Source organism: Chenopodium quinoa, unplaced genomic scaffold (genome assembly GCF_001683475.1).
Source record: "Chenopodium quinoa cultivar QQ74 unplaced genomic scaffold, ASM168347v1, whole genome shotgun sequence".
Taxonomy (NCBI): domain Eukaryota; kingdom Viridiplantae; phylum Streptophyta; class Magnoliopsida; order Caryophyllales; family Amaranthaceae; genus Chenopodium; species Chenopodium quinoa.
The window spans coordinates 4,213,723-4,230,323 of NW_018742484.1; the positions used below are offsets into that span (position 1 = coordinate 4,213,723).

The 16,601-nt window shown below is 41.1% G+C and overlaps 1 protein-coding gene across 1 annotated transcript; it reads left to right on the forward strand.

The window, feature by feature from the left end:
• Positions 1-987: 987 nt before the first annotated feature.
• LOC110719272 (probable purine permease 4) lies at positions 988-5,377 on the forward strand. Its single transcript, XM_021898163.1, has 2 exons — positions 988-1,918; positions 4,427-5,377. The coding sequence occupies exons 1-2, from the start codon at positions 1,218-1,220 to the stop codon at positions 4,884-4,886; spliced, it is 1,161 nt and encodes a 386-aa protein (XP_021753855.1). The 5' UTR covers positions 988-1,217; the 3' UTR covers positions 4,887-5,377.
• Positions 5,378-16,601: the final 11,224 nt, after the last annotated feature.

The window sequence follows — 16,601 nt, forward strand, 5'->3', positions numbered from 1 at the left end:
CAAGACAAGATTTAGGTAATGTTCAAAAAAAAAAAAAAAAAAATTCCTGAAATTATTTTTTGTTGAAATTAAATTATTTTTACTAATTAAAACTTAAAATTGTTGAGTCTCTACTACATTTGTTCTTTGAATTTCTTGATTTATATTGATTAAAACTTATATTTATTAAACTGAATTCATTTTTGTTGAAGCTAACATTTTTTTATTGAACTGAATATAAACAATTTTAGTTCGTGAAAACTAATTTCAAATCAGTAAAAATAATTTAAGCTCAACAAAAATAAATTTAGTTCAGTAAAAATAATTTCAGTTCAACACAAGTAATGTAAAGTAAACAAGACCCATAATAATATTGTTAATTTGCTATATATGGTAAAAATAAGAGTGCATTTATAAACATCTTTTCTTGGTAAGACAATACAAATTGAAGTACAATTTAAGCCGTTGTTTTTTCACTTCCAAACTTGTAAGTTTTTTTTTTTTTTTTTTTTTTTTTTTTTTTATAAATAAAATAAAATCATGCAATCACTTGTATAGTCACCAAACCATTTGTTCTTCACTAGGTAAAGATTACCGAAAGTACTCTTTTTTTTAAAAAAATAAAAATAAAATACGAAAAGTAACAATTTGAAACACGCTCATGACACTCATCAATAGCTATAAACTAAATAAAATTATCATAAACAAAAGGAAAAACAAAAACCTCTAATGATCTTGATCTTCAAAATTATTACTCTGCACTATATTTTTAATTTGACTAACCCCTCAATTCAAAAGTTGGTTATTGTGAAAATGAGAACAATGAATGATTCATGACTGATTTTTCATTTTTTAAAAAAGCCCATTGATAAATAAAGATAAATTACATTTAAGAAGAGTATTATTAACTAAGCTTTTACTGTCATCTATGTACTTATTTGAGAGTATTTTTTAACTAAGCTTTTACTGTCATCTATATAATTAGTGACATCATTTTTTTTTTTTAAAAAAGGGGTGATTTATTAAAATCCTTAAAATATTTTTAAAAGGGAAATAAATCCGCTTACTTTTTAGTCCTCACAACAAACTCGCAAGACATTCACCAATACAGCTACACTCACACAAATTGTCCAATACTCACAAGACACACACATTTAAAAACCCAAAAGTTCCAACATTTCAACAAGCCCTTCATTTCTTTCTTCCATCAAACCAAAAATTTTATCCTTCTCCATTTCATGATGACTCCTTCCTCTCAACCAAAAAAAATGTCCCCAGTCCACCAAGCTCCACCACCACCGCCGCCGCCGCCCACCAACACCGACGAAATCATGCCAATCATTTCATCCTCACCATCGTCCCAAAAACCAACAAAACGTTACATGGTGCTACTAGTCTTAAACTATATGTTACTCTTTGTAGGCTCCTTGGCCTCCTCACTCTTGGCCAAATTTTACTTCATCCACAATGGCTCAAGCCGATGGGTCTCAACTTGGGTCCAATGTGCTGGCTTTCCCATCCTTATCATCCCTATAGTTCTCCCTTACATGTTTGAATTAAGCCCTAGAAAACCCTTCAAAAAATTTACCAAAAGATTAATTCTCCTCTCTATGATAATTGGAGTTTTATTTTTCCTAAACAACTTTTTAATTTCTTGGGGCACTTCTTATTTGCCGGTCTCAACATCTTCCTTGCTTTTATCTTCTCAACTCGTGTTCACATTAATCTTATCGTGCCTCATTGTTAAGCAAAAAATCACCTTTAACAACTTAAATTGTGTGATTTTATTAACCATAAGTTCGGTTTTATTAGCTTTAATTTCGAGCCATGACCATCCCGAGGGTGTAACCAAGCGCATGTATTTTATTGGCTATTTTTGTACCATTGGTGCCGGATTGCTCTTCTCTCTTTATCTTCCTCTCATGGAGAAAATCTATAGGTACAATATATTTTTTTTTTTTCATGTCATCTTAATTTAAATTTATGAATCAATTACGTATACTCTTTAATTTGTGTGTGAATTTCTGTCTCCATTTTTTGGTACATAATAGTGCATTAAATGCATGCAAGATTATTATCTTAGGAGAATTATTAGATGGAAAATTTATTTGGTAATTAAAATTATTATTGGGGCAATTATTATAAACTAGGTGCATTAAACTTATTATTGGGGCAATTAATATTATAAACTAGGTGACATTAAACTTATTATTGGAGCAGCTATTATAAATTAGGTGACATTCGATAAATTTTTATTGTTTAATTTATTTATAACTTTTTTTTTAATAAAAAATTCTAACTAATTTTTTTCCTAAAAAAATAGTCCCTTATTTTTTCAATAGTCCTCAAAAAAATAGTCCCTTGTTTGTTCTTTCAATAGTCCCTAAAAATCGTTACAAAACATGTGTTCTGTGACAAGGGCCAACTTAAACTGTTTTGAAGTAACTGAAATTTGGATTAATTTAAAAATGAGTAACCATCTGTAAAAAGCTAATACTTCTTCCGTTTTTCAATAGATATATCAGTTTGAATTTTTACATTGTTCATAAACTTTCTTTGACCTTTTGTATCTTTGATTATATACTCCGTATTGGTAAAATTTACGTAATTTTGATGATTTGATACTCGTAATATACATTGAGTAATAACAATAAAAATAATGACATCATTTATCATTTCCTAAAAAAATGACATTATTTATCATAGTATATATATACTCGTACAAGTGGGCAAAGTATATAAATAGTTTTAATAGTCAAATCGATGCATCTGTTAAGAAACGAAGGTTGTATATATTTTTTTTCTAATACTTTGAATCTTTTAAAAATCCATTAATAACTATGTAGTATAAGAAGACAACAATTATACTCAATCCGTATTTGACATTATTGAAGATCGATTAAAAGAATGCAATATATGTCTTTTAAAAATAATTGTAGAATTTCTCAAGATCGCTTCTTAGCTTGATTTAATAATTGTGCTATCCACATCTTTTTTCCAACAATGTTATACGATCGAAACTAGAAAGAGAATGAAAGTGACAAAGCCATATTCCAATTATGGATAAATAAATTGCTTACATTTTTCTTTAAATCGATCCAATAATGGGTAATAAATCACATATGTTTTGTGTTTGTTCGTATTCCTTTTCAACTTAATTAATCCATTTGAAAGTGAAAAAAAGTTTTTGGGAATTTGGATTTAGCAAATTTTCCTCGTAGGATAGTACCAATTTCGTCTACTTGTAGATTTAACCAAAACTCACGAAATGTCAGAAATTCCAAAAATAAATTAAAAAAACAAAGATTGGAATAGCTAAATGCCTAGAGCAATTGTACACAGATCTTTACAAATTCACCTTTTACTTTTTATTGTTTTTTTTTCATTTTTTGTTTATTATTCATTTTTTAATTTTTTGTATTTTTGGAGAAAAAGACAATTTTACATTTGATAAAGTAAAGAAGTATTTGCAAAGTCCATTCTACATATACATGGATACTTTTGGTAATTAAAGCGGAAATAAGAATTAGTGGATGACGTGGTAATTCATCAACTTCTTACTTCGCTTGTTATATTGTACCCATCAAAATATATATATATATATATATATATATATATATATATATATATATATATATATATATAAATTGTTTGGATTGTAACGAGAATAGATTCGAAATACGTTATAAAACTACCCATAAGCCCGGCCTCCTTTATACGTAATTCTTCCTTATTAGATCACAATTATGGTTTATAATCTTTAGCACGTTTATTTAATTCTTATTTCTCACAGTTATTATTTATGATCCGCCTCAAAAATGTTAATTTTTCTTCTTTCTTACCATTTATATTTATTATTTTAGAGTTTTTATTTTCATTAATAGCATTAAACATATTACATACCAATAATTATATTTTAATTTTATAAAGAATTAGTTTGAGTTAGAGGTGATCAGTGGCCGGGCCGGGCCGGGCCAAGGCTAAAAAATTTGGCCATTTTTAGGGCCGGGCCGGGCCAAAAATTTTGTGCCCAAAGTGGTCGGGCTGGACGGGCTTTCGGGTTATTTTCGGGCCGGGCAAAAAAATACAACTAAAATGCATAAAAAACGCATTCCCAAACCCGCCCAAAAAAATAATTTTTCGGGCCGGAAAAATCTGCCCAAAACCCGCCCAAAATCGGGCCGGGCCAACTTTGATCAACTCTAGTTTGAGTCAATGAAAGTTGCCCATTGCATCACATGAAATCTCTCATTTATGCTAACAAAGTCAAAATCATATGCAACTTTTATAAGAGTAGTTTTAATTTGTAAGTAAATCCATGAAGGCCATAATTACATATAAAAAAAAATAGAAAATTATTCACTATTTTTTCTTTTTTCATTTATCTTATTTTCTCATAATATTAAACAATTTATGTAACGGTACACATATATTGTTTTTTACATAGGGAGGTTTATTGCTATGAAATGGTGGTAGAGATGCAATTTGTTATGGAGTTTACAACAACGGTGATCGCCACCATAGCAATGGCGGCGGCTGGTGGTTTCAAAGAGATGAAGAGGGAGAGCATGGTCGAATACGACCTAGGTCATAACATGTACTGGCTAACCGTGATGGGTAACATCATAAGTTGGCAAGTGTGCTTCATGGGCACCGCGGGGATGGTGTTTCTGACCACCTCGTTAACCGGAGGCGTGTGCATGACCGCCCTCCTAGCGTTGAACGTGATCGGCGGGGTCTTAGTGTACGGGGACAACTTTAGCGGCCCCAAAGCTGTGTCCACCGTGATATGTGCATGGGGGTTTTGCTCCTACGTGTATGGGTTGTATGTGAACAGGGAAAAGGGAGGGACTGATGAGAAAAATCGTGCAAAAGAGATGACGCAAATTTTAATTGATGAGCATTAAATTTAATTTTGTTATCTTTTGAAATAAGCCTAGCAAATACAATGGTATAGTGTTACATTATGTAACTTAATTACATACATCTTACATGTTATGAAAACAAAACAATACAAAGTTTATTTTTTATTTACAAAATGTATGTACTTTTAAATGGAAATGTGTGAATGGGTTGAACACTTACTATAAGTTTTGGTGCATCGTATTTTAAATTGGGTTTATCTTCCGGTTTTTTTTTTTTTTTTTTTTCTTTTTTCTTTTGTATAAGCTAAGTAAACAAAAGTAGTAATTCTAACACATTATCAAAATTCTCATAATAAGGCTATATACAATCGCACTGCCATTTTAATGGTTAATAAACATGCGTTTATGATAAAAAGATTTTACAATATGCTTCTAGAAATTATATGTGTAATGTGTTAGACTCTTTTCTAAGTTATTAACCGTGAGTGCACGGATCTTATTGTAAACGTAAATACCAATTAATACATGTTGTATTCCACGCTAACTAACCATAATATATGCAAATCATGAATATGAATTAACTATAACTAAGTCTACTAAGATCACACTTACATAGTACTTGTATATATGCTACTTAGATAGGCAATGTGACAAGGACGTAACCAATTAATGATAAATTGGATTAGGACTAGGATTTTCCACTAGTTTCCATAAATGCGGATGTCTACTCATATAGAGTTAAAAACTTGCTTTAACGTTAGATTAACAAAATGATGAATTATATACTCAAGAAGATACGTGCAATGCCTAAATAATACCAAATTAAAACAATGTTTTAATAAGTGAATTGCCTTCACTTCACAAGCTATCTATTTTCATGGGAGCAAACATGATTTGGACATTGGATATAGAACCCTAGCATACAATCAATTCCTACCGCGAATATTAATGGGATAGTTCATGGTAAAATTACAGTGTTTAACCAACTTAGCTCTTCAATTTAGATAAAAGTTGTCTCATGTGTAGCTCTCAAAATATAATGAAACTCAACTTCATGTAATTATAGTGCATTTTTTGGCTAGAGTATGAACCTTCAGTCCTACAATATGTGTGAGGGCCGAGGGGTTTAATAATATTGTGATGACGTTGTTAATTTTAGTGGACCATCTCAACCATAAACGTAAGCTGATGGTTGAGGCCAATGAATATGTTTATACTCTATCATACCCCCTCATATAAGAGTCCATTGGACTTGAAGTGTGGATGTAACATGGGCCCCATCATACCCAGCATTTAATATTCCACTTTGAAAGAAGGGGTGGATGAGATTCGAACCCGTGACCTCTGTGTCACGTTGGCTCTGATACCATGTTAATGGACCAATTCAACTAAAAGTTTAAGCTGATGGTTGAAGTCCAAAATCGAATTATATACTCTATCACTATAGTGCTATGTATAGCAATTGATGAGTGTGAATGATGAGTTACTTTAATTTCATCTCTAAAATTGCATAAATCAAATAATAAATTTCGATGTAAAGCATTAAAAATTGACTGTAACTTGCCTAATATGTTGGAATGTGGGGTAAATTGATGTATGTAAGGTTTTTTGAACTTTTAATTTGCATGTTGAGAATTTCTATTCATGTGAATAAAAAGAAATTGTCCCATCGAAAAACTTAGATAAAAAAATTACCTCCATTCTAATGTATCTTAAAAATAAATGTACGTATAGTTTTCCCCAAAAATGTAATTGATAGTTGCTGTTTTGGGGTTTTCTGATGTCCTGCGGGAGAGTTACAATTTCGAGACTGGAACCGGACGCCTGTACCTGCGAAACAAACGGATACTCCGGATGGTTGGAGATCCGCCTCCGACGGTCAAGTTAGTACTTGATTAAGGAGTAATTAATGCGGAAATTAAAGTGATTGGGTCTCTCTAGGTGAGAGTGTTTAATGTGTGTAATCTGCGTTTTTTGCGTGTAATCTCCCTTAATGAGGATTAAGGGAGGTATTTATAACCTCGGGAAACGTGTCAATCTAGGTTTAGGTTAACCTTGGGCTGATTGGGCTTCCCTCGGGAGTTGGGCCTAGGTGACCGGTTATCCCAGGTGTCATGGGAAGGACACGTGTCGTGTCGTAATTGGTCCATGGTGGACGGATCATTGCTTGACACGTGGCAGGCTCCTATTGGCCCATGTGACGGACACATGGCGGAACCTGATTGGTCCACTTGTCAGATGGTGATTGGTGGGGAAAAATCCCCTAATCATTTGCCCCTCACAGGTGGCACGTGACTGGTCACGTGTTACCTGTGACAGGTATCGCCCTGTAACAGGCGACGACCTGCTACAGGTGTCACTCGGCGAGAGGCCGAGAGATTCTCCCGCCAAAATTTTGAATTCTGGAAGTGACCCTTCGCCTTCTCACTTCGCCTATATAAAGGAGTGTTGACTTCGGTCATTTTCACACTTGAAAACTTTGTGAGAGAACATTCGGACCCCTGAACTTGCTCTGACATTTTGGACCCTTTCTGCCTACCGCCTGCTCTGACAAGCCGACTGCAAAGGATTTTCAGAACTTCATCAATCGTCACTCGTTCAGGTAACCGTCGGTTCTCTTACTCTTAATTTTCTCTTTACTTTATTCTTTTTTGAAATGGCACCACGGAAGCACACGACACGACCTAGGTTAGTGATCAGCCGGTCACCGGGGACGGCTGAATCTAGGACTAGGAGTGCCGCCTGCCCTTTTCTGGACCCATCTTTGCCCTTTATACAAAGTCCGACTGTATCTGTGTCTATGCAGAGCATGATGGCCAGAACAAAAATGACTGTCAGGATCTCAAACTCAGACGGCTCCTCCCACAGGGTGCCGATTAGTGAAACATCTGACCAGGCGCCAGATGTGGAAGTGAAACAAAGCGGCTTGAAAGCCGGCAGTTCTGAGGGAGGAGTCAAAGTGACCCCTTCCCATTTTACAGTTGACAATTCTACATTCTCTCCTGCTCCTTTTAAAGGAGAGGAGGCGGGCCCCTCCGGGAGAGGGGAGGAGTCGTCCTCTTCGGACTCGTCAGAGGACGATTTCGAGTCTAGCTCTTCTGGCCATGCTTCTCTGGACACAGAAGAGAAAAACTGTCGCCTACAAGAGGCGAGGCTTTCTCACGCAGTTGAGAAGGGGGACGATTGGGCGGAGCCATCCGCCTCTCACCGAGAGAAAAATACCCCCTACTACTGCACGGTACCTCGGGGCCGGATCACAGCCATGCAAGAGAAAGTGGAGAGCTTTATCGCAAACCACACAATGGGCCCCGGCTTTTTAGTGTTCGTGCCGGATCCAGAAGACACAGTCGTCTGGCCGGCTGGTACCAGTTATGATGGCGCCTGCTTTGGCTGCTACGAGGCGGCCATCAAGGCTGGGCTGCGCTTCCCACTACATCCGGTTGTTCAGCGGATCTTGGATGGGTATGAGTTGGGGTTGTGGCAGTTAGCCCCGAACTCCTGGGTCAACGTACTCGGCTATGTGGCCGGGTGCGAACTGCACGGGGTGGAGCCGAACTTCGAGGCTTTCGCCCACATGAACTACCTCAGCCGGACCCCTAAGGCAGGCGGTACCGGCTGGTATCAATTGACGAGCCACAGGGGCTACCTCATGACGAGAGGTAAAGAAAACAAATGGAAGGACTGGCGGAGCACCTTCCTCATCATTGAGAGTTCAGACACAGAGCTGAACAAGCGCTTCAACAGGTGGAACAAGAATCCGCCCCTTCTTGCAGGCGGCCGCAGCATGCCGCCTGTTCCCCCCAAGGCTAAGAAAGAGATCCTAGATAAAGGACTCTTCAAAGTAGAGTCGAAGGTGAACTCTACTTCAGGGGTACGAGAGCAAGTACCCCTGCACTGCGTCCCGAGCTTCAAATGGCTCTATGACGAGTACTTTTTGGCCGCCTGTGGCCTCAGCAGTCGGTGCTCAAGAGGTAGCCGGCCTGTCGAATACTCTGTTGTTCCGTGCATTTCTTGTTATGACTTTTATTAACTTTGCTATTTGTTTTTGCAGCGGACGCCATGAGCAAAATTACCGCCTCCAAGACTGTGGCGGCCATGTTGCGGGCCTCCATCATGCAACAGCCTTCAACCGACTCCCCCAACAAGGGGGCACCCTTGGTGGGCTTCGAACCTTTCACCCTCTTTTTGGAGTTGTGTTTATGTATATACTGACTCTTTTCTTCTTTTTTAGACGGGCGCTCCAAGAGCTTCTTCTTCCCAACAGCCGGACCCCAAGGCCCGGAGGACGACTGTTGCGAGCTCTCCTGGTTCTGCCAGGAAAAATGCGGCGGCTGAGAAACAGCCGGCCACTTCTTCTAAAACTCCAGCTGGGCCACCTAGAAGTATGAGATTATCCTTGTAAATTTTAGACTTGCTCCCTTCTTTACTAGGTCTAATCCGTTTGTTTATGCTTGATGCAGACGGCCCTCAGGAGCCTGACTTGGTCGAGGTGGCCAAGTCTATGATCAAGGCCGTTCCTCCAGCTGAAAGGGAGGCGGTCAGGGGTGTCGGCACCCTTGACCTAGAAGGGATTGCAGGGGTCCTTGCTGAGGTATACTTAGCATATTTTTGAGTATTTGAATTCCAGGACGCCTGTTTTCTTTTTTGTTTGGAAACTGACGCCTGTTCCCCTTTTTACTTAGGCCCTACTCCGAGTGAACGGCCTTCGCAAGCCGCTTGACCGGAAGAACAAAGAGGTAAAGGCTGCAAAAGCTATGGCCGCCTCTGACTGTGATAAGGCAATGTTTCAAATTGCCCAAAATGAAGTTCTGACCATTGATATTCTTTATTATCAGGCGCAGGCTACCGCCGCTATCCGGGCTCAGTTAGAGGCGGCCCAGAAGAGGAATAGCGAGCTGGAGGCGACCATCAACAACCTCAAGGCCGAGCTGAGACCTCTTCGCCAAAAGATGTCCTCATACGAAACCTTGGAGAAATCCTTGGCGAGCGTAAAGGAACGCCTGGTGACCCAGGAGAAGAGTCTTACTCAGGAGCTCTCGGAAAAGGCCGAGCAAGAAAAGAAAGAGCTGGTCCAGGAGATGATGGAAGACTCTGCTCAAATCCAGCGCATGACTTGGGGCCGCCTATTCCCCAATGCCGACTTTGCCTCATGGGAAAAAACGTACCGCCAGTGTTCTGATAGATATAATCAAGAGATCCTGGCGGCTGCTGAGGAAATGGCGTTGGAGGAGGAGGAGGAGCCGGTAGTGGCGCTTGTGCCGCTTGGGGGTAATGCATCAAAGAAGGATGCAGCTGAAGCCGAGTTCAGCAAGAAGAGTGCTGACCAGGCGGCAGCTGCTAGTATTGAAGATCTGCCCCCTTCTTAAGCTTTATGTCTTCTTTCCACGGCCTGCGTGCCGTTTGTTTTGTATTTACCCGACCAGGGGGCCGGGGCTCTGAATATTTTGCCGGTCTTTAATGACCGGCTTCTTTTTAATGAATTTTTTTTTGTTTTGCTTCAAATTTGTTAAAGTATTGAATATTCTGATATCCAATTGTACACTATACCGACTGTTTTACATGGCCGATAGTTGCAGACAAGTACGGATAGTTAGTCACGCCGCCTATGCCCCTGGACGACTGGTTGTCTGTTTCCAGGCTAGACGATCAGTCGGCCATTTATCCAATCGGTATTCGAACCATTTTAAAGACAGGATCCCCTTTAGGCAGGCGGTTCCGTCATATAAAATTAACCAAGTAGGAAAGTGGTTTCCTACCTGTCATGTTTTTAGGCTAGAGACGTTAGGCAATCTAGGCCGACTGTTCCCCGCCACATTTAATTTAGTGTGAACAGGTGTTGTATGAACACCTTTTTAGTTTCATACTAAATTTTTAAGGAGTGACCAAGTAAACATGATTGTTACCTAGTCGCCAAGTAACTGAGTAGTAGAGGTATCAAGCGGTGGGTACCGGTTGTTCCCCTTTATTCGCCAATGATTGTTGGCTTTTAACTCATAGGTTGTTAACCTAGCAGGAGTAGTGGTTGAGAGCCCCTGTTTCTAAAAACAGGCGGACGACTCATACCTTTTAGGCTCCATACTAAGTTTGAGAGAGTGACTATGAGTTAACTTTGGTGTTACTCAGTCGCCGTCACTCCTGCTTGAGTAGTAAAGGTACCAGGCGGCGGAGGCCGGCTGAACCTTTTGATTCGCCAATGTTTATTGGCTATTAACTCAAGAGGTACCCCCTGCATTTATCCCAAGTAATACAGGCGGTCATCTGACTCAGATGCCAACTGCTACCACTGGTTTGGTTAGTGATAGAGTTATCCTTGTCTCAAAAACGGCTACGTGGTTGCCCTTGGGGACAGTCGTATAGGTGCCGTGTAATTAGTTTATAGAGCAGTGTTCCACCCAAAAGGGAGCTGCTCTCTGCGACGAATTTCATCCGGAGGGATGCCGCCGGACGACTGCTATGATGTTGGGACAGGTCGTATTAGTTTTGAAGATTGGATCAGTTGGCTTGGCGCCTGGTCTGATCATTCGGCCTGTGGCCTTGGTTAGTTCTTGGTGAACGTAGGTGCTAAGTAAAAGGAGGGTAGCCGCCTGTTTAGGCACAGGGTCGGCCAGGCCCTGATCATTTTTAGTTAAGTATAAGGGGGTGGCTGTGTGTTTGGAATCAGTCGGCCCTCTTCTATGGAGAGTAGCCGACTATATGTCCAGACGGCATGCCCCTATGGTGATAGAGTAAAATATTCAATGGAGAGTAGCCGACTGTAAAGGTACAGGCGGCATGCCCCTCTGAAGATAGAGTAAAATACTCAATGGAGAGTAGCCGACTATAAAGGTACAGACGGCATGCCCCTCTGAAGATAGAGTAAAATACTCAATGGAGAGTAGCCGACTGTAAAGGTACAGGCGGCATGCCCCTCTGAAGATAGTAAAATACTCAATGGAGAGTAGCCGACTGTAAAGGTACAGGCGGCATGCCCCTCTGAAGATAGAGTAAAATACTCAATGGAGAGTAGCCGACTGTAAATGTATAGGCGGCCTGCCCCTCTGAAGATAGAGTAAAATACTCAATGGAGAGTAGCCGACTGTAAAGGTATAGACGGCATGCCCCTCTGAAGATAGAGTAAAATACTCAATGGAGAGTAGCCGACTGTAAAGGTACAGGCGGCATGTCCCTCTGAAGTAAGAATAAAAATTAAACATGGAGAGTAGCCGACTGTTTGTTAGTAGGCGTGCCCCTCTTAGTACAAAATTGAATATTAAGTATGCAAACTTTTATTAAGTAGCCCTTGACTATTTACATCATTCAAAAGAAATATTTCTTAAGATTATCTACATTCCAAGTTCGAGGCAACGGTTGTCCGTCTGGTGTTCCTAGACGGTAGGTACCGTCCCTGACCTCTTCACAGATTCGGTAGGGTCCTTCCCAGTTGGGAGTTAGTTTGCCAGACTCATTAGCCCTACCAATTGCTTCCATTTTTCTAAGTACAAAGTCCCCCACTTTGAGTGGACGCCTGTGTACTTTTTTGTTGTATGATCTAGTCATTCTTAAGCGGTAAATTTCATGGCGCAAGACAGCATTGCCCCTCCTTTCAGGAAGTGAGTCTAATGCCAGGCGCATGGCTTCCCAGTTTGCCTCTTCGTCATATAGCATTACTCGAAGAGTCGGCTCGTAGTGTTCTATTGGAAGAACAGCTTCCGCACCATAAGTTAGGAGGAATGGAGTTTCTCCAGTCGCCCCTTTTTCAGTCGTCCTAATGGCCCAGAGAACATGTGGTAATTCATCCGCCCATAGGCCGCCTGCTCGTTCAATCTTTTTCTTGAGACCGTCTGAGATGATTAAAGGCTTCTACCTGGCCGTTTGCTTGTGGACGGCCGACAGATGCAAAGTAGTGTGCAATTCCTTGGTCACCCAACCAGCTTTTGAGAACATGCGTCTCAAATTGGGGACCATTATCAAAAACCATAGACATGGGAACCCCGAACCGAGTGATGACATTTTTCCAAATGAATGAAATTACATCCTTTGTCTTGATTCCATTTACAGCCTCCGCTTCTACCCATTTAGTGAAGTAGTCGACGACAACAAGTATGTACCTCCTTCCGCCTGTAGCAGGCGTATATGGACCCAGAATATCCATGCCCCACTTAGCAAACGGTAGTGGGATATGAATGGTAGTGAGGTTAGTAGCCGGACGGTGAATTAGTTTCTTGCGGCCCCCGTCTGGGCTGCCTTTCTCTTCTTGCCACCTGCTTCTTGAACAGGCGCACTCTCCTTGACATTGTCAAGGTCTATTTTTCCACCACTCGACCCAGTGGCCATAACAGTGGGCTTGACATCCGAGAGATAGCACTCTCGGGCCATCCTCTGATCTCCCCTTAGGGACCCGACTGTTCCATTATCCCTCTCAAACTTGAGCAACATAAGAGATGGGATTATAACAGCCTTGGAATTATTCAGGGTTGGTCGTCCCAGAATCATGTTGTAGGCCGAGAGTTCTTCTACTACCAGGAACTGGACTACCATGTGTCGTCCTTCCCCTTTTTCGCCCAGGCGGATGGGTAAATCCACTCGTCCCACTGGGTGGACGAATCCTCCTCCAAACCCTACTAAAGGGTGGGATGCCGGATGTATGCAATCAGTCTGATATTTTAGTTTCGACAGACATTTGCTACTGATGAGATCTGAGGAGCTTCCGGTATCTATGAGGATTCGGCCAACTCTCTGGTTGGCCACTTTACATTCAATAACGATAGGGTCGTCATGCGGCCCTCTTACCCCTCCTAGATCTTCTTCAGTGATGACAATCTCAGGAAATGAATATTTGGAGGGCCGTTCTTGGTGAACGAAATTTACAACTAACCGTCTGATATTGTCTTTGTTGCCCCTAATAGTGGGGCCGCCTCCTGAGAAGCCGCCTGCAATGGTGTAGACGACTGCATCATCTGTATCGGAGCTGTCGGCCTTTTGATTCTTTTTGGCCGACTTCTTTTTTGAGGAAGTGTTCCTTGTAGATTTCTTGACATAAGTGTCAAGATCACCTTGCTCAGCCAGGCGGTCCAGATACCGCATGAGACTGATGCATTCATTGGTGTGATGACCAACATCTTCATGATAATCACAGAATTTTTCTTGGTTCCGACTGTTTGCAGAACCCTTCATGGGGACCGGCTTCTCAATTGAGATCCGTCCCTTGATTTCCTTTAGGATAAATTGGCTATCCTTGTTAAACGTATACTTTGGGGAATATGGTTTGAATTCTTTTTTCTTTTTCTGGGCCGGCTGTTTAGAGGAATCAGCCGCCCAGACCTCTTTTCTCTTCTCGTCTTTGTTTGACGACTGTTTCTGTCGTCCTTCTCTTTTGTCGGACCTTTTCCCGTCTGACTGTTTTACCGTACTACAAAGATCAGTCGCCAGTATATAGGCTTCCGCTTCAATCAAGGCCTCTTGAAGAGTCGCCACCCTCTTTCGGACCAAATCAAATTTGAAGGTCGACCCGTCTTTGAGACCTCTGAAAAAGTCAGTATAGGCTACTTCATCCGGTAACCCTTGAATCTGTATTCTCATCAGGTTAAACCGCCTGATGTAAGAACGAAGCCCCTCCTTCTCGCCCTGCTGAATTGTTCCTAAATCAAGAGTCGTCTTCTTCGCAGGGATGTTCATGGCGAAGTTGGAGGTGAATAAGTAAGCAAGCGTCTTGAAGCTATTTACACAACCAGTCGGCAGGTTGCCGAACCATTGTTGTGCGATTCCTTTGAGAGTCGCTGGAAAACACTTGCACCAAGTGGGATCATCCAATCCTTGAAGGTACATCAGGTTGGTGAATGCCATCAGATGGTCTTCTGGGTTAGTAGTGCCGTCATAGGCGCCTACTAATACATTTTTCACTTTGGCCGGCTGAGCGGCTTCAGTAATTTCCTTGGAGAAGGCCGACGGCTGTTCACCAAGTCTAAGCAACCGTAGCTGCCAGTCCATAGGTTGAACATTTTTTCCTGCATGTCCACCAAACGGAGGTGGCTGTAAAAAATACTGTTGTTGCGGTACAAACGGTAAGTTTGGTACCGCCTGGTCGCTATGAAAGCCGGACTGACGGGAGGTGCCGCCTGACTGACTCTCATGATACGACTGAGTATGCCTCATCGAGGTATTTCGCAGACTGTCTTGGAAGTTTGAAGTAGAGGCCGACTCTGACAATCGGTCACTCTTCTTCTGCTCTAGCAGTAGCCGAGCGTCTGTGTATGTTTTCCTCGACCCGTCCGCCTGAATATGACGAACAAGTTTCCTATTTCCTGGAGTAGGAAAACGGTATTTTGTGAAATCAAGGGTAGGTGGCTCCCACTTCCTAGATTTAGGATGAGGGGTCGCCTCTCGCCCTTGAACTGGTTTCCTCTTCCGTGAAGTGGAGGGTTTCTTAGCCGACTGCTCCTTGTCCAGAGCAGGCGGCTTCTTGTTGATCAACTCTTGAATTTCTCCCTTGAAGTCCCTCATGAAGGTCATGAGTTCGTTCCTTGTGATGGGAGCAGACCCATCAGTCGGCTGTTGCCGAACAGGCGGTGCGCCTGCTGGCTCGCTTCCTGTTTGAAGATGTTCCCATTCCCTCCTTTCGGTATGACGGGTACGTCGGGCCCTTAGGGTCCCGTCTGAAGCTGTGTGAGCTGCAACTTCAAATTCATTCTCAGTATCGTGGTCCGACTGAACTAGAGGGTCGTCCAGGGGACGTCTCTCTTCAGGAGTCGGTACAGACGTGGATGCCATCTCAGAAGTACTCTCCGCACAGACGGCGCCAAATGTTTCGGGGTTTTCTGATGTCCTGCGGGAGAGTTACAATTTCGAGACTGGAACCGGACGCCTGTACCTGCGAAACAAACGGATACTCCGGATGGTTGGAGATCCGCCTCCGACGGTCAAGTTAGTACTTGATTAAGGAGTAATTAATGCGGAAATTAAAGTGATTGGGTCTCTCTAGGTGAGAGTGTTTAATGTGTGTAATCTGCGTTTTTTGCGTGTAATCTCCCTTAATGAGGATTAAGGGAGGTATTTATAACCTCGGGAAACGTGTCAATCTAGGTTTAGGTTAACCTTGGGCTGATTGGGCTTCCCTCGGGAGTTGGGCCTAGGTGACCGGTTATCCCAGGTGTCATGGGAAGGACACGTGTCGTGTCGTAATTGGTCCATGGTGGACGGATCATTGCTTGACACGTGGCAGGCTCCTATTGGCCCATGTGACGGACACATGGCGGAACCTGATTGGTCCACTTGTCAGATGGTGATTGGTGGGGAAAAATCCCCTAATCAGTTGCGATCTTTAAAATGGGAAATTGACATGGTATGCAGTGTGCCAATATACCCTTATTGTTTTAAGACTTTGTAATAGCAGTCTATAATATATACAACCTGTTTTTATAAATTATCGATCAACTTTGGTAGTAGGATAGAATAAGATTCTATTCACTTCACCTTATTTTTGCTGAACTGAAATTATTTTTACTGAACTGAAATTTTTTTTTTTGAATTTAATTTATTTTTACAGAGCTGAAATTAATTTTACTAAAATAAAAATTTACTAAGCTGAATTATTTTTACTGATTTTCTATTATATATCTTTTTTAAAGTTACTAATTTTTACTAAAATGAAATTATTTTTACTATATTGAACTTATATTTACTAAAATGGGGCATAAATGACTAGCAATGGCTGCTAAATAATCTCAAAATGGTAACTGTAGTTGATCAACTTGGCCAACCTGCTCGATTTAGGGCATAATT